The 23,432-nt window shown below is 45.0% G+C and overlaps 1 protein-coding gene across 6 annotated transcripts; it reads left to right on the forward strand.

The window, feature by feature from the left end:
• The first annotated feature begins 1,425 nt into the window (after positions 1 to 1,425).
• On the forward strand, positions 1,426 to 12,754 carry LOC311129009 (integrator complex subunit 13-like). Of its 6 annotated transcripts, none has more exons than XM_084161253.1 (17): positions 1,426 to 1,604; positions 2,132 to 2,358; positions 2,542 to 2,616; positions 4,453 to 4,655; positions 5,914 to 5,994; positions 6,193 to 6,283; positions 6,563 to 6,691; positions 8,244 to 8,328; positions 8,481 to 8,573; positions 8,836 to 8,925; positions 9,047 to 9,225; positions 9,721 to 9,888; positions 10,036 to 10,190; positions 10,488 to 10,718; positions 11,065 to 11,198; positions 11,449 to 11,584; positions 12,459 to 12,754. In XM_084161253.1, exons 2-17 carry the CDS (start codon positions 2,134 to 2,136, stop codon positions 12,493 to 12,495), a joined length of 2,112 nt encoding a protein of 703 aa, XP_084017379.1. In that variant the 5' UTR covers positions 1,426 to 1,604; positions 2,132 to 2,133; the 3' UTR covers positions 12,496 to 12,754. The 6 variants fall into 6 exon arrangements, with proteins under 6 accessions (XP_084017379.1, XP_084017374.1, XP_084017378.1 ...); XM_084161248.1 differs by having other exon boundaries at positions 1,428 to 1,741; XM_084161252.1 differs by having other exon boundaries at positions 1,439 to 1,604; positions 2,063 to 2,358.
• Positions 12,755 to 23,432: the final 10,678 nt, after the last annotated feature.

Raw genomic sequence — 23,432 nt, forward strand, 5'->3', positions numbered from 1 at the left:
CTCATTGGGAAATGTTATTATTGCATTTGCTGGTTATTAATAGGTCAGTGATTCTCAACCAGGGGGTCCCTGGGGTGCATCAAAAAGCATTGGGGTCCTGAAAAAGCAGTGATAAAACGAAAAAGTTGAACATAACATTGGGAAGGCCAAAATATCTCACATTTAATAGAACAATTGTTTGACATCCATTCATATATTGTGCAATTTCATATCTTGAGTGTTGACAATGAATATTGAGCACATCTTTTACTTTTAAAATGTGACCCATTGTTATCTGTTCTGTTCCCAACCAAATTCCCTGTAAGATACTGTTCCCTATACTGTTCCATATTAGATAGACATACTGTTCCCTGTTCCATATTAGATAGACCTACTGTTCCCCACCATACTGTTCCCCATTAGATAAGTTCCATATCACAGTGTTCCCAGATACTTTTGTTCCCCATCTTTGCTTCCTATCAGAAACTGATACCCCATCAGATAGGTTTGGGTCAACTGTTCCTTATACTGTTCCCTATCAAATAGATACTGTTCCCCATCATAATTGTGCCCTGACAAATACTGTTTCAACCTTTCTTATCAGAATACAGAGTATAACCATGATGACAAATTGAAATGAAAGCAAATACATATTTGTCGAAATACATTATTTATATGAATTAAATGAAATATATTGAATAGTGAATGTGTCATATGCTGCACATGGATTGTGCACATTTTCAACAGCAGGGATCATCAACTAGATTCAGCCCGGGCCAATTTTTTATTGAGCGAGTGGTCGGGGGGCGGAACAAAATAACAAATATATTTTAAGACTTCAAATTGACCTCAAGAAGCCTAAACAGATATAATATTTGACTAAAACATAATCATTTCAAACCTTGATTACATTTGGGAACACTGTCCTGCGTATGGTGCTGTCTTTCGGATGGGGCGTTAAAATGGGAGTCCTGACTCTCTGTGGTCATTCAAAGTCCCATGGCGCTTAATGTAGGAGTAGGGGTTTTCACCCCGGTGTCATATCATCCCCCTCATTCCTAATTGGCATTCATCACTCTCTTCATCTGATAGCTGATGTGTGGTGAGCGTTCTGACACAGAAATGGTCGCCGTAAATCACTGAGGTGGGTGCTATACATTTCCATCTACTATGTAAAGTGCTTTGAGTAACTCAGTTGGTAGAAAAGTGCTATATAAATCCAATAAATAAATTTATATTTTTTATAAGATCACATAGATCACTTGGAGCTGATTTCCTGGTGTTTTACAGTCTTTTATGTACAACAATGAAAATTAAGAAAACTTGGGGGGCCAAATAAAAACCAAATTTGGTCCGCGGGCCGCCACTTGGGGAACCCTGCTAAATGTATCTAAGCAAAGAAGACAGGAACCATTAAAAGATATTGAAGTAAGACACGGACAATTCATACACAAGGGATATGGTTCCGGCAATAATAACTAGCTACGTCCGCCTGTGATGTTTTGTTCCAGGCATTATGTCGATGTATTTTTTTTAACCTACATAGCTAGCTATTAACTTCGTTGTAAAACTACAACCCATATTTTCGTTGGTGGAAAGGAATCATCCAATACGGGTGCTATATGGTGTGAAAAACGGACTTTATTTTAGACTAATATGTAAAGCTAGGTATGTTTGATAGCTGATCTGGCTAGCAAACTAAACTAACATTAGCTTAGGTTAACGTTAGCAAATCAACGCGCCTCAGTCTCATCGGTCCCAGGTACTTCTGCAGACGGCTCACCCACTACTTAGCTAGCTAGCTAGCTAGCTAACTTAACTATGAAGTGTTTTAATCGGTCCGGAGTAAGTAAATATAGCTAGCTAAGTTAAGCAAGCAAGCTAGCTAACGACCGTTATCCTAACGACATTGCAGGGGCCAGGGTAACTTTACTTAGCTAGCTAACGTTAGCTAGTTAGCTAATTCTATAGCTAAAGGACTAATGTTTTTCTTTCTGCCTAGTTAGCTACTGTATGTATTAGCAATGTCAATTGGTGTCAGTACGTAGACTGGAGCTAGTTACTGGTGCCTTGCTCTTTTCAGATAAATTGAGAAGAGATGGCATCTTAACACCAGACTAAATGTTTCCTCCTATCACCTCTGCTGAACCAGAGATGAAGATGTTCTCAGTCTCCCACAAGACGGCCTTCGTGGTCGACCACTGCCCTTACATGGCAGAGTCCAGTCGGCAGCAGGTGGAGTGTGACGTGCTGACCAAGAGTCGTGGCCAGGGCATGATCCCGCTGGCCCCAGTGGCCAAATCCCTGTGGACCTGCGCTGTGGAGTGCTCCATGGAGTACTGCCGTATCCTCTACGACGTTTACCCCCTCAAGAAACTGGTGAGGCCATCCCTTAGCCTGGTGGTCTAGTCTGTTTTATCCCAGGTCAGAACAGAGTCCAGTCTGTTTTAGCCCAGGTCAGAATGGAGTATAGTCAGTTTGTGCGTTGGCCAACTCCTCTGTGTTTATTTATATTCCGAGTTGGTCACAGCACCTTATAATGCTTTAATGGTTATGTTTCAGGTCAACTACATTGTGAGTGATTCAGAGTTCCACATTCTGAACAGCTGGAGGCAAGAGGACCAAAGCACTCATGAGGTAATGTATTTTCAAGAGAAGGATGCTTATTTACAGTGCATTCGGAAAGTACTCAGACCTCTTCCCTTTTTCCACATGTTGTTACATTGCAGCCTTATTCTAAAATTGATTAAATAAAACATTTTCCTGATCAATCTACACACAATACCCCATAATGACAAAGCGGAAACAGGTTTTTAGAAATTTTTGCAAACTTATTTACATAAGTATTCAGACCCTTTGCTATGAGACTCGAAAAAAGAGCTCAGGTGCATCCTGTTTCTATTGATCATCCTTGAGATGTTTCTACAACTTGATTGGAGTCCCCATGTGGTAAATTCAATTGATTGGACATAATTTGGAAAGGCACACACCTGTCTATATAAGGTCCCACAGTTGACAGTGCATGTCAGAGCAAAAACCAAGCATAGAGGTCAAAGGAATTGTCCGTAGAGCTCCGAGACAGGATTGTGTCGAGGCACAGATCTGGGGAAGGGTACCAAAACATTTCTGCAGCATTGAAGATCCCCAAGAACACAGTGGCCTCCATTCTTAAATGGAAGAAGTTTGGAACCACTAAGACTCTTCCTAGAGCTGGCCGTCCGGCCAAACTAAGCAATCGGGGGAGAAGGGCCTTGGTCAGGGAGGTGACCAAGAACCCGATGGTCACTCTGACAGAGCTCCAGAGTTCCTCTGTGGAGATGGCAGAACCTTCCAGAAGGACAACCATCTTTGCAGCATTCCACCAATCAGGCCTTTATGGTAGAGTAGCCGGACGGAAGCCACTCCTCAGTAAAAGGCACATGACAGCCCGCTTGGAGTTTACCAAAAGGAACCTAAAGGACTCAGACCATGAGAAACAAGATTCTCTGGTCTGATGAAGCCAAGATTGAACTCTTTGGCCTGAATGCCAAGCATCACGTCTGGAGGAAACAAGGCACCATCCATACAGTGAAGCATGTTGGTGGCAACATCATGCTGTGGGGATGTTTTTCAGCGGCATGGACTGGGAGGCTAGTCAGGATTGAGGGAAAGATGAACGGAGCAAAGTACAGAGAGATCCTTGATGAAAACCTGCTTCAGAGTGCTCAGGACCTTAGACTGGGGAGATGGTTCACCTTCCAACAGGACAACGACCTTAAGCACACAGCCAAGTCAACGCAGGATTGGCTTCGGGACAAGTCTCAATGTCCTTGAGTGGCCCAGCCAGAGCCCGGACTTGAGCCTGATCGAACATCTCTGGAGAGACCTGAAAATAGCTGTGCAGCGACGCTCCCCATCCAACCTGACAGAGCTTGAGAGGATATGCAGAGAAGAATGGGACAAACTCCCCAAATACAGGTGTGCCAAGCTTGTAGCGTCATACCCAAGAAGACTCCAGGCTGTAATCGCTGCCAAAGGTGCTTCAACAAAGTACTGAGTAAAGGGTCTGAATACTTACGTAAATGTGATATTTCAGTTTTTTATTTGTAATACATTTGCAAAAATTTCAATAAAATGTTTTTTTCTTTGTAATTACGGGGTATTGTGTGTCGATTTAATGAGGGGGAAAAACAATTTCATCCATTTTAGAATAAGGCTGTAATGTAACAATGTGGAAAAAGTCAAGGGGTCTGAATACTTTCCGAATGCACTGTATCAACAGGGCAACAATTGTGTACAGCACTAATTCTATAATTCTAAGCAATTGTTGAAAGTCTACAGCTTTTTGCTATTGCAGCACTCACTACACTACCCATTCTCGTAGTCTCATTTTGATTGAGGTTAACCAGTCCTGTCTCGATAGATAGAGAGAGAGAGCTCTTGTTGTAATTTATGGTTGACTTTATCTGCTTCCTTTTTGTATTCCTGTGATAGCTCATGTCTGCTCTGGCAGCTGTGGGTCCACCTAACCCGCAGGAGGACCCTGAGTGTTGCAGCGTCCTGCACGGGCTGCTGGCAGCGGTGGAGTCACTGTGTAAAATCACAGAGTACCAGCACGAGGCGCGCACCACCCTCATGGACACGGCCGACAGGGTGGCCAACAGGGGGCGCATTATCTGCCTCACAAACGCCAAGAGGTAAACATTAAGACTTAGTAAACCTGTTTTTATTTATTATACCATTTTTTAGGGGATAGATCAGCTTCGAAGTTAACAGATAGTTCCAATCTATCAAATAACATTACTTGCATCATTTCTATTCCCCTTTTTTAATATATATGTTTTGTTATGCCCCTACCCCCCTCTCCCCTAGTTGGAGGACCTGTGGAAAACATAACAATTCTATACATACACTGAGTGTACATGACATAGACCAGGGATCATCAACTTGATTCAGCTGCGGGCCGATTTTCTTCTTGAGCGGATGGTCAGGGGGCCGGAACATAATTGCAAATAATTTATAGGCTGCAAATTGACTGCAAGAAGCCCAAACAGAAGACTAAAGCCTAATCACTTCAAACCTTGCTAACATTTGTATACAATTAAATATTTTTATTATGCGTGGTAATACTTCGGAACAGATATCCAAAATTAAAATCACTTGGAACTGATTTGCTGGTCTTTTTAGTCTTTTATGTCCAACAATAAACACATTTATTGTTTAAAAAAATGTAGTTCAGAAAAATTTGGCGGGCCCGGCAGTTGGGGAACCCTGACATAGACTGATCGGGTGAATCCAGGTGAAAGCTATGATCCCTTATTGATGTCACTTGTTAAATCCACTTCAATCAGTGTAGATCAGGCCTCTCCAACCCTGTATTGGGACTGTTCTGAGGAAAAAGGGGTGGGTGCAACTCAATATTAGGAAGGTGTTCCTAATGTTTTGTGTACTCAGTGTATATATGTTTCTTTCCTAATCATACTGGATTCCAAGTGTATCGGCCAATCAACCAATCACTCAAATCTTAATTCCAACCCTCAGATGTCCACAGACTAAACCATCTTTCCCAGTACACTACAGTTTTACTATTTCCTTTTGCAATCCATTCTTCTATTTTACTGTGAAGTCTTACAAGGGTCTTTAACCTCTCTGTTTGTACCAAGATTTCCCTTAAAATAAATACACATATTTCCCATTGATTGACAGTGGTTTTTCAGATCTCCTAACAGTACTGTTTGTAGGTCCCTCTGAACACAGATGTTATGACTTAACAACCACTCCTGGACCTGACTCCAAAAGCGAGCCACTGAAGGACAGCACCAAAAGAGAGGATCTATTGACTCTGTTAAACCTGGTTATTAATTGAGAACCTGTAGATACTGAAGTAATACCCATCTTTTGAAGGCGTCCATGGAAACCCTAATGGGATATTGTGTGTTTCTGTCTGTTACACAGTGACACCCATGTGCGAATGCTGGAGGACTGTGTGCAAGAGACCATTCTAGACCAAAACAAGATGGCAGCAGGCTCAGACAGGTCAGTATGAGAGGTTGAGAAGAGAATAAGACTGTTTCTACGCTCTTTAGTGGGGATAAAATAAGATGAACTTTAGAAGTCACTGAATTTTGGGGAGATTTTTGATGGGAGATTTTAAATGGATTTAGGGCTTAGAGGGGATCCTAGAGAAGTGTCTTGAATCCTTCCGATGCATTCCAATGTGTCTCTGCGTTTCAGACTGATGCCCATCCAGCAGTGTGAGCTGGTGCTCGTCCACATCTTCCCTCAGGTTGGGGACACCCTGGTCTCGGACCGGCCAAAGAAAGAGGTAGGTTTAAACCTGCTCAGGGTTACATTAAATTGACTCTTTAATGTTTTCACCTAGTCTAAAGGTTCATCTAGATATGTATAACATCGCTCCAAACACACTTTGTCATATCAACGCATACTTAATCTGATGTAGATAAAGTATACTGTTAGTATTCAGTAAACGTGTGCTCATTTCCACATGCTGTAGTTAAAGTTCTATAGAGATGACATACAATAAAAAAAGGCATGCTAATTTGTTAGTGTTAAAGTCCTACATAGTCCTCCTCTGTACCGGCAGGTCTCCTCTCTGCTGACCAGCGAGGTTCACAGTGTGCGGGCAGGGAGGCACCTGGCCACCAAACTCAACATTCTAGTGCAGCAACACTTTGACCTTGCCTCCACCACCATCACCAACATCCCAATGAAGGTACGTCTTCTGTCCTCTGCTCTCCCAAGGCTCAGGTCTTCACCAGCCCCATCTATATAACCTTTCACCCTATTGACTAACTCCCACCCATTACTTACTTCAGGGCTGTGTCCCAGCAATCTTGAGTTAACTATTTTCCCGCCTCCTTCACATCATGACATGTTAGATGAACAATTTAAGGTATAAGATGGGCTATTATTTATGGCGGGACGAACTTTTGAAAATGGCGTCGTCCCGTCTTCAAAATGACCTATCCTGACGCGCTCCACTTATTTTCTCTGCATCCACAAACCAACACATTATACATTTTCCCATGGGGGTCAGTATGAAAAATGTATGCACTCACTAACTGTAAGTCGCTCTGGATAAGAGTGTCTGCTAAATGACAAAAAATGTAAATGTAAAAAAATTCTACTGGCACTTCCACCCAATGCACCTATCGCTTCACTCGCCTCAACCTTCTGATACCCTAACCTTGCCACACCACCCACCCCATCCTCGGCTCCAAAATGTCACGAACGTCCTTCTTCTTCCCTGTCAGCCATTGTGTACGATGATTTTACACCCTCTTCTTTATTTGTTCATCATGTTGAAATGACTCTTGGAACCGCTGCTGTTTTCATGCTGTATTTTCTGTTTTGCTAGCCCACATTAAATGTTTGCGAGCAGGTCAGTACTCTTAAACACACACCAAGAGGGACCGCAGAACGCAAGGCTGTGTGGATTGGTTTTGTCCATCCATCGGACGCTCAACGGCCCTCACTTTTGATTGGCCCCCGATTGTCCACGTGACATTCCAGCAGCCAATCAGAGTTGAGAGTGTTAGCATGTTTGGTGGATGAGAGTGTACACATTACGTGCCCTGTAGTTTGCCACCCCCCCCACCCCCCCCCCCCCCCCCACTCCGGCCTCATCCTGTCTGACTCCTTGTTGGTGCCTTCTCTACCTGTGAGAGTTGGTTGGTCGCAGTCCCTCCTTGTCTTGCTGTGGTCCTTTGTGCTGTGTTGAGTAGTACGTATTGATATCAGACCACCCTCTGTCCCTCCTTTTCTTTCCCTCGTTCTCTCTTTCTTTCTCTCATTTGAATAATAAGTCATTTAGTCCTTCGCCATGACAGGCAGGTAGATGCCTATCTCCTAACCTTCGCCCCTGATGTTTTTGTCCTCCATGTATTCCTATGTTATTCATCTGGGTTAGAAAACATGTACGGCCCTTTTCACTGAAATACACATCAGACCCTTAAACTTTAGACTGCAGCAACCACACCTATCCATCTTCACATCACCGGAATGAACTAATAGGAAGAACGAAAGAGAGCACAAACAGAGAGAGAGAGCCAGAGAGAGAGACGATGCAAAGATCAGGGGTTTATGCCTTTGCTGGTCCTTCTCAAACCCTTGTTGTGAACATGAAAGCAGCAGTGTTTGTCTTGATGACAGCAGTGCACTCACTGCTGCAAGTCGCTCTGGAGAAATGACTACAATGTAAATGAAAATGAAACCTCATTGATGTCTCTTTTTTTTGGTCTTCCCTTTCTCTTGTGGGTGTGAAGGAGGAGCAGCACGCCAACACGTCGGCCAATTACGACGTAGAGCTCCTGCATCACAGGGATGCCCATCTTGAGTTCTTCAAAAGTGGTGAGGTTTTAAGAAATAATAAAATAATCAGAGTTGTATTGTTTTGGCCACTAAATGATTGTGGCTTTTAGTGTCTTGGCCATAAACCACTACAGTAAACATTCAGTAAGACTCTTTGTCCCTTTCGGCGCTCCTCTTTTTCTGTTGCTTAGGCGACCTGCACATGGCTGGCAGTACGAGTCGAGACAGTGGACTTAAGGAGACGGTGACTCTTAAGTGGTGCACTCCTCGCACCAACAGTGTAGGTAGGCACCATGAACCCTGGGAAACGTAGTTATTTTTTGTATGTTGCGCTAACTGAAAGAAAAGTCCCGGGAGAGGTGGGGCTTGGGCTTGAGATTTGAAATTATAAAGATAAAAAAAGAGATTGAAAAATGGCTAAAAATGTCATTGATATCGACACATCAAAATCCCAAGAGCTTTTCATGTTGTAATATTCTCCTTTGGCTTATCTGGATATTTCCCATCTTTCTTGCGTGTGTGTCTGTGTGTGAACTGGTGGCTCAGAACTTCACTACTGCACTGGAGCCTATCGGATCTCGCCTACGGACGTCAACAGCCGACCCTCATCCTGTTTGACCAACTTCTTGCTGAACGGTGAGCCTGAATATTTTTGCCTGACCCCATTGCCTCTACTCCTTACCCTAAATATTATTAATACTACTGAAAGTACAAACAAATGTAGTTGAAATACAGATGGTGATTGATTGCATTGCAGGTCGCTCAGTGCTGCTGGAGCAGCCCAGGAAGTCCGGGTCAAAGGTTATCAGCCACATGCTGAGCAGCCACGGCGGGGAGATCTTCCTGCACGTGCTCAATAGCACCCGCTCCACCCTGGAGGACCCTCCCTCCATCAGCGAGGGCTGCGGGGGGCGGGTGACTGACTACCGCATCACTGTAAGCCCCTCCCACCCCTTCCTCCTCTACCCATAGTGACTGACTACCACATCACTGTAAGCCCCTCCCACCCCTTCCTCTTCTACCCCATAGTGACTGACTACCACATCACTGTAAGCCCCTCCCACCCCTTCCTCCTCTACCTCATAGTGACTGACTACCACATCACTGTAAGCCCCTCCCACCCCTTCTTCCTCTACCTCATAGTGACTGACTACCACATCACTGTAAGGAGCAGAGGAGGTTCAGCCACAACTAATTGGAGTTTGTTTACAAATGTAATGCATACAAAATGTCAACGTGAAGAAACACAAACAACAAATTGGTATAACAGCTGTGTACTGAGTTCTATGTAACAATGTGTACCTGCAATGTAATGTCCTATATTTACACTGTGTCTATGTAACTACCATGTTAACACTGGTAGGTATAAAAATCACTTATTCTAAAGTGGGACCAAAAGTTTTATACCAGTCTTTTTGGTGTCTGCCCCAGGACTTTGGCGAGTTTATGAGGGAGAACCGTCTGACTCCTGTCCCAGAGTCCCCAGACACTGAGGCTTGTGGGAAGCCCCCGGCGGAGAGGGCCAAAGCCCAGCTGGAGCGCTACACTCGCTATTGGCCAATGATCATCTCCCAGACAACCATCTTCAACATGCAGGCAGTGAGCAGGACAGCAGCCTTCCTTCACACTCTGCACAGTTGCTCACCTTACAGCACTCAGTTGATTTATTTTTCAACCATGTGAGTAATTTTGTGTGAATTGTGTGTGTGTGTTCATTGTATGTGTGTGACTGTGTGTGTGATCCAGGTGGTTCCGCTGGCTAACCTCATAGTGAAGGAGAGTCTGAGTGAGGAGGACTTGCTGACCTGCCAGAAGACAGTTTACAACCTGGTGGATATGGAGAGGAAGAATGACCCTCTTCCCATCTCCACTGTGGGCTCCAGGGGCAAGGGCCCTAAAAGGTAGTCTGTCTCTGTGTGTGAAACTGATGTTGTGACTGAGTGTCCCTCCCTGAGTGTTTAGGAGTGGGAACAGTGTGTGTGTGGGTGTTTGTACGTGGGTGGGTGTGTCTGTATGTGTGTGCGTTTGTATGTTAGGTATGTGTGAGAGAGAGAGAGGGAGAGAGTGAATTAGGGAGAGAGACTGAAAGTGTAACTGAGTGTCGCTCCCAGAGTGTTTGGAGGTCGGGACCGTATATAAGTTCAGTGTGTGTTCCTGGTCTCCTGTCCTGACTGGTTAATGTCTCCTCTGGGCTTTAGGGATGAGCAGTACCGTATCATGTGGAACGAGCTGGAGACTCTGGTGAAGACCCACGTGGCGGGCAGCGAGCGACACCAAAGGGTTCTGGACTGCATCAGCGCCTGCCGCAGCAAACCCCCCGAGGAGGAGGAGAGGAAGAAACGGGGGAGGAAGAGGGAGGACAAGGAGGACAAGGCAGAGAAGAACAGCAACAAGGATTCAGAGGACAAGAGCTGGCAGGAGTCAGAGAGGTCAGGGTGACACACAACGCATACATTTTGAATGACCTAAGCGTGACCTACTGTTTTAAAAAGCAACTTGAATTATTTTTTATAAAAAATATCTATGATAAAATAAACATATATTTAAAAATAAATAAACATATTATAAAATACAAAACATTATTATAATAATAATTTGAAAAATTATAATAAAAAATAACAATTATTATTATAATAATCATAAAAAATGTATGCGTACAGCGGTGGTACATTTGTCAGAATGAAAAAGGTGCTGGTACTCATTTTAATATAGTCTTACCGGTTTAGTATTTTACCCTGGTATTCTCCTGGTCACTGTGTTGCATTCCTCCACCAGGCTGAAGGGGGCGCTAGAGCGTGGAAAGGAGGAGCAGGGGGAGTCGGAGGTCATTAAGGATTCTCCTGACTCACCAGAGCCTCTCAACAAGAAGCCCCGTCTGGAAGAGATCCAGCTACCTGAAAAAGCCAAAGGTGCATGCTCCTTGGCCTTATTGCCCTCAGATCCATGGTGTGACCTGGCATGTTTGTCGAATGCCATGTTCACGGTTATCATTGCAATAACATAGTATACCATTATTATTCATTTTCTGTCTCATCACTGCATTAATTAGCTTTTTTATTCAGAGACAATACCTTGATAAGGCGTGACATTACAAGTATTGTCCCTTTTGACTGATCTTTCTGTCTCTGTGTGTGTTTTCGGCCTGTGGTTACAATGTAGGTCCAGTGTCCCTGCTCACCATGTGGACGAACAGAATCACTGTGGCCAACTCCAGGAAACACCAGGAGTTTGCCGGAAGGATCAGCTCTGTGAACAACAAGGCAGAGTTATACCAGCACCTTAAAGATGAGAATGGGTGTGTGATAATGTACTGTATATAACCATTCCCCATATAACAGTGTATTATAGCCCCTCGTTCTAATTAAGCAATAAGTCCAGAGGAGGTGTGGTATATGGCCAATATACCACGGCTAAGGGCTGTTCTTAAGCAAGATTCAACGCAGAGTGCCTGTATACAGCCCCTTAGCCGTGGTATATTGGCCATGTACCACAAACCCCCGAGGTGCCTTATTGCTATTATTTACATTTACATTTTAGTCATTTAGCAGACGCTCTTATCCAGAGCGACTTACAGGAGCAATTAGGGTTAAGTGCCTTGCTCAAGGGCACATTTACGTCATTTAGCAGACGCTCTTATCCAGAGCGACTCACCAATTGGTGCGTTCACCCTATAGCCAGTGGGATAACCACTTTACAATTTTTTTGGGGGGGGGGGGGGTAGAAGGATTGCTTTATCCTATCCCAGGTATTCCTTAAAGAGGTGGGGTTTCAAATGTCTCCGGAAGGTGGTGAGTGACTCCGCTGTCCTGGCGTCGTGAGGGAGCTTGTTCCACCATTGGGGTGCCAGAGCAGCGAACAGTTTTGACTGGGCTGAGCGGGAACTATGCTTCCGCAGAGGAAGGGGAGCCAGCAGGCCAAAGTAATTAGAGCAGGCCAGCAGGCCAAAGTAATTAGAGCAGTAAAAATACATGTTTTGTCATACACATGGTATACAGTCTGATATACCACAGCTGTCAACCAATCCGCATTCAGGGCTCGAACCACCCAGTTTATGTTTAATAGAGATGTTCTAGTTTGTTTTCGTGACTGAAATCTGATTGTACAGTGCCTGTTATGGAGTAGAGGTCTTATGATAAATATTTTTGTCTACTTTTTTCTACTGTTAACAGAATGGACCTCCAGGAGAATGGGAAAGGCACCAGATGATGTGACCTGTCCCTATACAGGATGCACCCACTCCACCGAACACCTTACCACAGCAGGAACATGAGCTTGGACCAGATATCATGTAAATCTGAGGTGTATGGACTGTCCTCCCCTGCTATGTCCATACCAAGCATATAAAAATGGATAGCAGTCAGACTTTGGATTTTTAGGAGTGATTTTTTTGTTTGTTTTCTACCCACGTTTGTATGGATAGGCTCACATATTGTGTGAAGCAATAAAGTTGTCAACAGGCAGTGTTCATTTCTGTGCCATTCTACTTTTCTTTAAAATGTGTTATTTTAACTAGTATGGTTATGACCTCATGGTTAGGTTCATGTTATGGTGACCATGAACAGTTGGTCTCAAGTATAACACAATGCTGTTTTGTCAGTTTGCAAGGTTTTTGTCTGAAATATAGTCCAATCCAGCTATGGTGATATTGTATCTTAATTCTACTTTAAGATTCGTCAATGAAATGAAAAACAAACATTTTAGGAGGGTGTTAATGCTTTATGGTGTAAGTTTTGGTACATAGAAATACAACCCTCGTAGTGGCATGAGTAGTGTGTGTATGAACATTTGTGTCATAACCTCACTTCAAAGAATGGGTTAATTTGTTTGTATGCTTTTCTTCTTGGGGTTTGTGTTCCCATGGTCTGTTATGTGGGTATTGTGGTGGGAACTGGTATCGTGGAGGTGGGTGAAAAGACACTGCTCTTTGGTAAGGATGTCTGCCCTGGAGATATGTGGGAGAGAGATGCTCTCCACTGGCTGGTGAGGCGTTCAGCCACAACCTGGGGGGAGGTGGGGGTACTTCTGGTTGGAACAGGGGTGGCATCCTTGGCCTTATTGCCCTCAGATCCATGGTGTGACCTGAGACAACCCCCTCTGAGGGCCAAATCGCAAGAGTCCTTACCCTCACACAGCTTCTACAGAAATAGAAACTTGTAAATGTAAGGGTGACTGCCAGAAAGAGGCAACAGACCACTAGCAGAGCTGTCAACACACTGGCCATCCAATGATAGGGGTCTGTCTGTCGCACTGACACAGCGGTGGGATCCGAGGCTGGGACGGTGTTGTCAGAAGTGGGCTTTGGAGTACTGGTGGAAAGAGTGGGACTAGAGGCTGTAGGTGCGGCAGTAGTCGGGCTGGAGAAACAGTCATGTCTGTAGCTCACAGGGCCTACCTTGCTGATGGGGAACTCTGGGAGCATTGCCTGGCTGAACGCAGGGCTACTCTGTCTGGCCTCTGAACTAATTTCCTCCCACATGCGCCAGACCCAACCCACAGGGCACCGTCCCTCAACACCATCAACCCCCACCTGGCATAGGGTGAAGTTGTACCAAGACACAATAGTGGATCCAGGTGCCAGGGACAGCACGGCTAGGTGGTGGCTGCCGGAGTCATTTGAAGAAGCGGGACAGCTTGTCCAGGAGGAGCTCCACCTTGTGGCGCTGGCTGAGGAGGGAGTGAAGGCTCCGGTGAGCCGTGAGGCTAAAGCTGTGGTAGGGCTCCGCATGGCTGCGGTGGAGGTCCAAGGTGAGGGGGAGCCAGGCAGCCAGGCCCTGATTGCCCCGAGCAGCCAGCAGCAGCTGCTTAGGGGAAAACTGCAGGTCCTCTTCCAGAGGGACACCGTGCAGCTCAAGTCCATCCAAGGCCACCCAGGACCCCAGAGTCACGGGATGGCCATCTATGAACCTCAGCTCCAGGGAGAGGGACTCTGCTGCCCCATCCTCTGGATCCAGAAAGGTCCTTGATGGTATTGTGTAGTGGAAAGGGAAGCCGACTGTGGCCTCCAGAAGTGGGATGGACTGCAACACTTTGGGAGGGAGATTGGAGGGCCCTAGAATGTAAGATATACTAATAACATCAGTACATATTTAGAAAGACCGTTACATAATGTCAAAGTTCATACAGAGAGGAAGTTATGCATGTGAAAGTTAGTAGTACACTAACCTGAGGAGGCAGCTGAAGGAGACATGGGCTGGGAAGATGCTCTAAGTACTCCAGTTGGAGCAAGGCCCAAAGAAACCTCTCGCATCTCAACTGGACCTGATGAGATGCTTGAAGTTCCGTCATACTCTCTCCAGCCGGTGCTGATAATCAGTGGGGAGGTCAAAGGGCAGTAGCTGGACACGGTAATTGGTCTGCCCATGCCTGTGACACCTTGAGTCCTGGGCAGTGATTGGTGCATTGATGACACCGCTGACCTGTTTACGGCACTGAGGACAGATGCTGGAATGCTGGAGGTTTGTGTGATTACTGAGACGCTGGATAGACTTTGGGAAGAGTGAAGGGATGAGAACAATGTAGCGGTTACAAGCTGCTTGGTCTTGGAGAGAAACTGCAAAGAGCCGTATTCTGATTTCTGATCTGTTATGGCAGCTGTTTGCGGACGATCCTTGGGTGACTGAGGAAAACTGCCTTGAGTTGTCAGTTTGGATGTAAACTGGATCAGAGTAGTGATCTCTTATTTCTAAATCACTGAACTTAGATGGGAGCGGAGTCTGTTCTGTCTCCGCACTCTGTGACAGGAAATCTAGAGAATCAGTGGGATAAGTCTGAATGGAGATACCCAGCATGTCCTCCTGGGCTATGGACTGGGCATACTGAGGGTAAGAGGGATCCTCCTGGGCTATGGACTGGGTATACTGAGGGTAAGAGGGATCCTCCTGGGCAATGGACTGGGTATACTGAGGGTAAGAGGGATCCTCCTGGGCAATGGACTGGGTATACTGAGGGTAAGAGGGATCCAGACTCTGCTGCAGAAGGAGGGAGGATTCTGTGTATAGTCCTTGAACAGCAGACAGTTCTATGGGATAGAGCTGGCCGTGAGCTGTTGTCCCCAGGACCTCTACAGTTGCCTGTGGAATACTATATGAACTGTCAAAGACTGATTCAAGGTCAGCCGCTGTTGGCGTCATCGTGAATACTGCTGAATCTAAAAAAGAATTCCGTCCTTTGTACTGCGGTTATTTGAGAATACAGTTCACTTGTGGCTGGAGCAGCTAATGGTATTTGAGTCAAGGAAGGCTCCAGAGTCATGTTGGTCTCCATTTGCCAGGATTGCTTAGCCGATATTGGCGGTAGGAGAGGTACCTGTGATAGTGAGGCTATGGATCATGCACCAGTATGCAGTGTCTTTTGGCTGAGGTCAACTGTCTGCGATCCTGCCCTGTCACCCTGTGGCCCTGCAGTTGTCTGAACACGGTGGGTTTTAGGTCTATGGTCATCTGCTGAGACGGTCACAAGCTGACCACTATGAGTCAAAGGTACTTGGAGTAGGTCCTCATACAGATAAAGAGGTGAGGAAACATATGTTGTAACAAGAGTTTTGTCAAAGCCTAACTGCCGACTGGTTACGCTACTGAATGTCGATGTTAATCGGTTTAGGTCAACCTGTTGAGGCGTGCTCACTAATCTCCCATTTTCAGACTGTGGAACTGTGGTCATTGACCTCTTTAGATTGAATGGCAATGATGTGGTATGTGATATGGTCTTATACAGTTCTAGCTTTAAGAACATGGTCAATGAAGGTAAGTGTGGCGTGAGTGTTGATCCCTCCAAAGGTGATGCAGACTTGGTCCTTGAAGAGAGCATAAATGTTTGCCTCTGCTGTTCTGTCAGTGAAGACATGGTCAGTGACCTCTCTTGTATAAACTGTAGAGATTTGGTCGCTGGTTGCGCCAGTTTAGAGCCAGAAGGAGAGGTGACTCTTTGTCAGATCTTGGCCTGGGACAGTCAGGAGTTGATGGAGATGAGGAGTGGATGTGTCGGACAAGTGAGTTTCTGGCTCTTTCGTAGTCCCTGTGATGCCCATGTTGTTCCCTAGGAAAAATGTATACAGATACAGGTCCTTTCAATTATCTCTTTTTGTGTCAAACTTTAAAAGTCCTTCAACAAAAAGTACATTCCCTGACTCATTCCCCTCCCTCTGCCCTTTTGACAATCTGATTGGATGGGCTAGATAGATGGAGTTTCTACATATGTATACTTATCCAAATCCTCTCAGATCGTAAAGGGCAAGTCAATGAGGAGGGTTGGAGAGCAAGTTAGTCACAGACAGAAGCCTGGAAGAATAAGACTCACCAAACAAGTCTAGGCCATACTTTGACTGCCCGCCTTCCAAAGTAGAGGTCGGTAGAAGAGCTGAGCCAGTATCCTCAGCTAGCCTTGATGCAGTCATGGATCCCTGGCCCATTGAAAGGGGGCATGGAGATTGAGGAGTGCCCTTTGATGGTTTAGTGATATTGTCCAGTAACCCTGTAGAGATAACGCTATCAAGTCTAGGGGTCTCTGATACTAATGAAGGGTAAATACTGTGGAGTCGAAGGGTTTCCAATAATATTGGAGCAGTCCAAGGGGTCTCAAGTAACGTCATAGAGTAGATACTTTGGGATGCAGATATACTTTTCATAGACAAAATAATGGAGGACTGTTTTGGCACTCCCACAGTACTAAGCAAAGACAAGTGAGAAGCTGGAACAATAGAGCTCAAGTGGGAGGCTTGAGTGTCTGTATAAATGGGGTCAGGCCTCTCTGGATGCTCCAGGTTTATGGAAGTAAGCACAGAGTCTGGTCCCACTAGTTTCCCCATAGTGGTCCTCTGAACCATAGTCTTCTGTGCAGATTGGCTTAGCTGTGCTCTTGTGTCTCCGGGTGGGTGTAATGTTAGCTGGGGGGGCCCCATTATAGATGTATGTCTACTGTGCTCTTTTGTCCATGGTGGTGCAGTGTGGACTAGTGTCAGTGGTAGTCTTTGACTGCTGGTGCTCTGGTCTACCAGGTTTATGGTTGGTGTACTTTGTGAAGTCGAGGGGTTCATTGTTCTTCCATTAGAATCATACTCTGAAAACAAAGTTGGGCTCCTGCTTATAAAGGCTACATAGACAGGGTTGTAAAGAGCTGAGGCAAATGTTGTTACACTATGTGTGTATGTGTCCATGGAAACATGTCTGTGTTCTCTGAATGGGAATGTGTATGTTTGCTGTGTTGGAAAAAATGTAGTTGAAGATGTCAAGATTAGCTGTGAGTGGTTTGATTCTCTAGACATACTAACAATTGATACCATCTCAGTTTTGGTGGCTGGGTGAAATATAGGCCTCTTCATTGATTGTGTGAAACACTCTGGGGTGAGTAAGGATGGTTTGAGAGGCATGGACAACAAATCGTCTCTCGTGCCAGATGGTGGTGATTTCAAAACACCCTCACAAGCAACAGAGGATGTAAGAGGGTGACTTGAGGCCTGTGTTAGTTCTAGGTTTGTTGCCCCAGTGTGTGTCTCCAGGATGGCTGTTGGGTATGACATCATCAGACTAGTAGAAGGCTCCGGAACAGGTATGTGTGAAAGCTCTAGTCTGACTGACTCTGGCACCTGCGTTGGTGGTGGGAGAACTGCAGTTGGGGTGGCTGTATGACGCAGGGGTTGCAGGCCCCTCCTGATTCCAGGGAGCAACCCCTTGCAGAGAACCCTCCACCCTAATATGGGGACTCCCAACACGGTGGTCAGCCGACCTGAGGCAGTGCTGTGCTCCAAAATCCGGGCTAAGTCTGATAACTGCTCCCCCACCCTACAACCGACCGGCCACAAGAGCTCGGCAGCCTGCCCTCTTCCCGATGTCCCCTTTCCCTGGGTAGCATCAGCAGTCAGGGGACCCTGCCTGCACACTCTGGTTTTCTCTCTTTGCAGTGCAGCGGGGCCTCTGAGCGAGAGGAGGTGGACTGAGCCAGGAGCCATTCGCAGATAGTCAGCCATTGTGCTGGTCAACCGCACACGTTGGTCTGCGTCCAAGCTGCCAGGGTCCACCTGAAGCAGTAGATCAGCCCAGATGACAGTCTCCCCCACAGGGCAGATGAGACCGGCCCTGTCAAAGACACACCACCAACCAGGATTAGGGTCAAAAGTATTATTCAATTCGGTCAGTTCATGAACTGAATTTAAATTGATTTCCTAAATTCCTCAACTGTCATACCCCATCAGAACCCAAAATACAAGCATGTTTTACTCTGTTTGTAAACAATGTAAATGCAAACAAACGCTGTATAGCCTCAAAACATGGTTTAAACTCTAATTTTGATATAATGGATGGTCACTCCTTGCATCTATAGCTCTTTCTATGAATTTGGTTACATTTCTCCAGGCCCATCCCTCAGCTTTTTACCGAAACACAGACGGGGTGACCACTTTGCTATTTTTTCAATTCAATATAATTCATTGAATCATGCAATACACATGATGAATTTAAAATGATCAATGTTTTCTTACTTTATGTGAGTAGAGAGTAGGCTCCCCTCTCCCACTGTTCCATTAAGGACATGAAGATGAAAGTAGGTAACGGATACACAGTGGCCTGCGACTGACATTTTAAGGGGGTACTGCCCGCAATCTTCCCTCAGAGCCAAGCCAAATAGATTGCCAGTCTTCTCGGTGAACACCAACCACCTTGGTATTGCATCATCATTGGCCAAAGAGACCTGAAGGAGTGGATGAACTTTCATTCAGTAACCCTTTTCATCCATGAGTTAGTTCACTATTCTGCCAGGCCTATAGGGCCATATTCCATTGTAGTTGTGTAGTACATAACTCCCCAGCCTAATGAGTAAATAGTGTCCCCCACTCGTGTGTGTTTGAAACAAGCATTTGCTACCAAGCTACTGAAATATCAGCCTCTAGTTGACATTATTAATGCCCTTGGATTTAAATGGCATCTTTCAGTACAGTCAGCTCACCTGATAGTGCTGGAAAGGTCCCTGGATGGCTGGCAGGGGAAGAGGGAAATAGAAAGCTGTCCCAGCTTGGACCGTGCGGTTTGGGAGGCCCTGCAGCCGTACCACTGGAGGACAAGAGTGTGGTTTCACCAAGCACTGGGCCTTCGACACACATCCCAGCACCATCAAGATACAGAGGAGAGGGGAGAAAAGTTCAGAAAGCATGGACTCTACTTCCTCTGTGCCTTCGTATCCAATAAGGAACGGCACCCGTTGCGGCATGTACCCGTTTTGGAGGGTGAATATATCGTACCATGTCCCTTGGTCACCCCTCTCACATTTCCCCCAGTCATCCAAACCGACAAATAAACATTTATTCCAATTGAAGTTGTGCAAGGATCCTCAGGCTTATGAATACATCTGGTCCAGAAGAAAACAGCAAAGCTCACCGCGTGATACGGCAGCCATCTGTAAAATAAAGAGAAATCAAGGTCCAGGAGAGCAGTGGAATGTTCCTAGTAGGAAGCACCAGTTCAACATGATCCAAGCCGTCCTCCGTGTTGGTGTCATATCATGTCATTACGTGTCCAGTTACTAGGCTGCCTGGTTACTAGGAAACCAGAAATGCTACCAGGCAGGGACCCTCCAAAGGCTTCTGTGACACATTCAAGGCTGGTTGAACACAGTGCTTTCTATAGTTTTACATATTCAAGGTTCCACTTTACTATCCTATAGACAAAGAATATAAAATAGCCTTACATTATAACTGTAACTCTAGTTATGTAGTCTACATACAGTATATGAAATGCACCTGTAAGCTCGTTTATGTAGACAAAACCCTGTAGCAACATACACAAGATTGAGTACAAGCGCTACATCAAAAGACAACCCCAACGACCCCTGGGCTGTTCATTCTTTAGCCATGTCGTACCCCATCCCCCTCTTACAGTTGTGATGGATAGAGTGGGGGAAGTTGACAAACCCAGGGGGTGATATCAACAAGAGACTTTCGAAAAAATCAACTATCACTGTGATTCTCAATGCTGCTAGGTTTTAGTTGCCCTGTCCCTTATTCAGCTCTCCACTGTGAAAGAATGTGGTCACGCAACAGGACAACAGTGGCCAGTTGTTGCTCAAAGTCTCTCAACATTTCCCTTTTGACTTTTTCTTTACTTATGGAGTTGAGTAACAGAGCGTTACTTAGCTTAGATTTTAATTGACCCAGTTTCCCTGCAGTGAAATAATGTTTGGCTTGAGTTGCAAGATGACCCTTGACAAAGTGACCCCCCGGTCCCGCTGGGTTTGGGTTTAGGCTGCGGGGTCACACCTGAATTAACTTGTATGGGGCCCACCATGTCTCAGCAGGGTGTCTGTTCAGATAGCTACAGTGCATTTGGAATGTTTTCAGACCCCTTCACTTTTTCCACATTTTGTTACGTTACAGCCTTATTCTAAAATGGATTAAATAATTTCCCCCCCTGATGAATCTACACACAATACCCCATATTGACAAAGCAAAAACAGGTTTTTAGACATTTTTGCTAATTTATAAAAAATTAAAAACTGCAATATCACATTTACATAAGTATTCAGACCCTTTACTCAGTACTTTGTTGAAGCACCTTTGGCAGCGATTACAGCCTCGAGTCTTGGGTATGACGCTACAAGCTTGACACACCTATATTTGGGGAGTTTCTCCCATTCTTCTCTGCAGATCCTCTCAAGCTCTGTCAGGTTGGATGGGGAGCGTCGCTGCACAGCTATTTTCAGGTCTCTCCAGAGATGTTCAATCGGGTTCAAGTCCGGGATCTGGCTGGGCCACTCAAGGACATTCAGAGACTTGTCCCAAAGCCACTCCTGCATTGTCTTGGCTGTGTGCTTAGAGTTGTTGTCCTGTTGGAAGGTGAACCTTCAAATCAAATCAAATCAAATTCTATTGGTCACATGCGCCGAATACAACAGGTGCAGACATTACAGTGAAATGCTTACTTACAGCCCTTAACAAACAGTGCATTTATTTTTTACAAAAAAAGTAAAAATAAAACAACAACAAAAAAAGTGTTGAGAAAAAAAAGAGCAGAAGTAAAATAAAGTGACAGTAGGGAGGCTATATATACAGGGGGGTACCGTTGCAGAGTCAATGTGCGGGGGCACCGGCTAGTTGAGGTAGTTGAGGTAATATGTACATGTGGGTAGAGTTAAAGTGACTATGCATAAATAATTAACAGAGTAGCAGCAGCGTAAAAAGGATGGGGTGGGGGGGCAGTGCAAATAGTCCGGGTAGCCATGATTAGCTGTTCAGGAGTCTTATGGCTTGGGGGTAGAAGCTGTTGAGAAGTCTTTTGGACCTAGACTTGGCACTCCGGTACCGCTTGCCGTGCGGTAGCAGAGAGAACAGTCTATGACTAGGGTGGCTGGAGTCTTTGACAATTTTGAGGGCCTTCCTCTGACACCGCCTGGTATAGAGGTCCTGGATGGCAGGAAGCAGGAACCTTCGCCCCAGTCTGATGTCCTGAGTGCTCTGGAGCTGGTTTTCATCAAGGATCTCTCTGTACTTTGCTCCGTTCATCTTTCCCTCTATCCTGACTAGTCTCCCAGTCCCTGCCGCTGAAAAACATCCCCACAGCATGATGTTGCCATCACCATGCTTCACCGTAGGGATGGTGCCTGGTTTCCTCCAGACGTGACGCTTGGCATTCAGGCCAAAGAGTTCAATCTTGGTTTCATCAGACCAGATAATCTTGTTTCTCATGGTCTGAAAGTCCTTTAGGTGCCTTTTGGCAAACTCCAAGCGGGCTGTCATGTTCCTTTTACTGAGGAGTGGCTTCCGTCTGGCCACTCTACCATAAAGGCCTGATTGGTGGAGTGCTGCAGAGATTGTTGTCCTTCTGGAAGGTTCTCCCATCTCCACAGAGGAACTCTAAAGCTCTGTCAGTGACCATCGGGTTCTTGGTCACCTCCCTGACCAAGGCCCTTCTCCCCAGATTGTTCAGTTTGGCTGGGCGGCCAGCTCTAGGAAGAATGATGGAGGCCACTGTGTTCTTGGGGACCTTCAATGCTGCAGAAATATTTTGGTACCCTTCCCCAGATCTGTGCCTTGACACAATCCTGTTTCTGAGCTCTACAGACAATTCCTTCGACCTCATGGCTTGGTTTCTGCTCTGACATGCACTGTCAACTGTGGGACCTTATTTAGACAAGTGTGTGCCTTTCCAAATCATGTCCAATCAATTGAATTTACCACAGGTGGACTCAAATCAAGTTGTAGAAACATCTCAAGGATGATCAATGGAAACAGGATGCACCTGAGCTCAATTTCGAGTCTCTTATGTAAATAAGGTATTTCTGTTTTCTATTTTTAATACATTAGCAAACATTTCTAAAAACCTGTTTTCACTTTGTCATTATGGGGTATTGTGTGTAGATTGATGCACAAAAAAAAATCGAATCAATTTTAGAATAAGGCTGTAACGTAACAAAATGTGGACAAAGGGAAGGGGTCTGAATACTTTCCGAATGCACTGAACCTGGATATGAGCCAGGCAGTTTAATGATTAACATGAGGAAATTGGCGCACTGGAATCCCAGACCATAATGATTCCTTATAAGGGATGTACCCGACGATGACAGAATACAGCTCTGTATAGTAGTGCAAAACTAAAATAAATCACTAAATCATGAACTTTTTCACAGTGTGGTCAACACATGGTTTTACTACAATTGTTTTTGCATTTTAGTCCATGTGAGTGTACTGTAAATATCAATTATTAACTTGTCATATTGAGTACACTAATAAACTCCTAGGACTAGAGGGAGGAGTTAGAAGATATTCTCAAAGTACATTTAGGTTTCTCCTCTGAGAGGATCAAGACAATTGCACATGGAGGTAAGTTTAAACAGTTCTTACCATCTTATATTTGTTTTGTCATATTGATTGTACTTGGGAGTACACTTTGGTATGTCTCAATACTGAAACATCAAGTACTGAACTTGAAGAGAAATACTACAAAGTATATAAAACAAATTAAATATACAGTGGGGAAAAAAAGTATTTAGTCAGCCACCAATTGTGCAAGTTCTCCCACTTAAAAATATGAGAGAGGCCTGTAATTTTCATCATAGGTACACGTCAACTATGACAGACAAATTGAGAGAAAAAAAAATCCAGAAAATCACATTGTAGGATTTTTTATGAATTTATTTGCAAATTATGGTGGAAAATAAGTATT

Source organism: Coregonus lavaretus (assembly GCF_964263955.1).
Source record: "Coregonus lavaretus genome assembly, chromosome: 5".
Classification (NCBI taxonomy): domain Eukaryota; kingdom Metazoa; phylum Chordata; class Actinopteri; order Salmoniformes; family Salmonidae; genus Coregonus; species Coregonus lavaretus.

Bases quoted from the DNA above. Each gene is read 5' to 3' on its own strand.
- LOC311129009 (XM_084161252.1), top strand. From the start codon at position 2,101: ATGTTTCCTCCTATCACCTCTGCTGAACCAGAGATGAAGATGTTCTCA. The intron at 6,692-8,243 runs GTACGTCTTCTG...GTGGGTGTGAAG, and splicing joins TCACCAACATCCCAATGAAG to GAGGAGCAGCACGCCAACAC. The intron at 8,329-8,480 runs GTGAGGTTTTAA...TCTGTTGCTTAG, and splicing joins TCTTGAGTTCTTCAAAAGTG to GCGACCTGCACATGGCTGGC.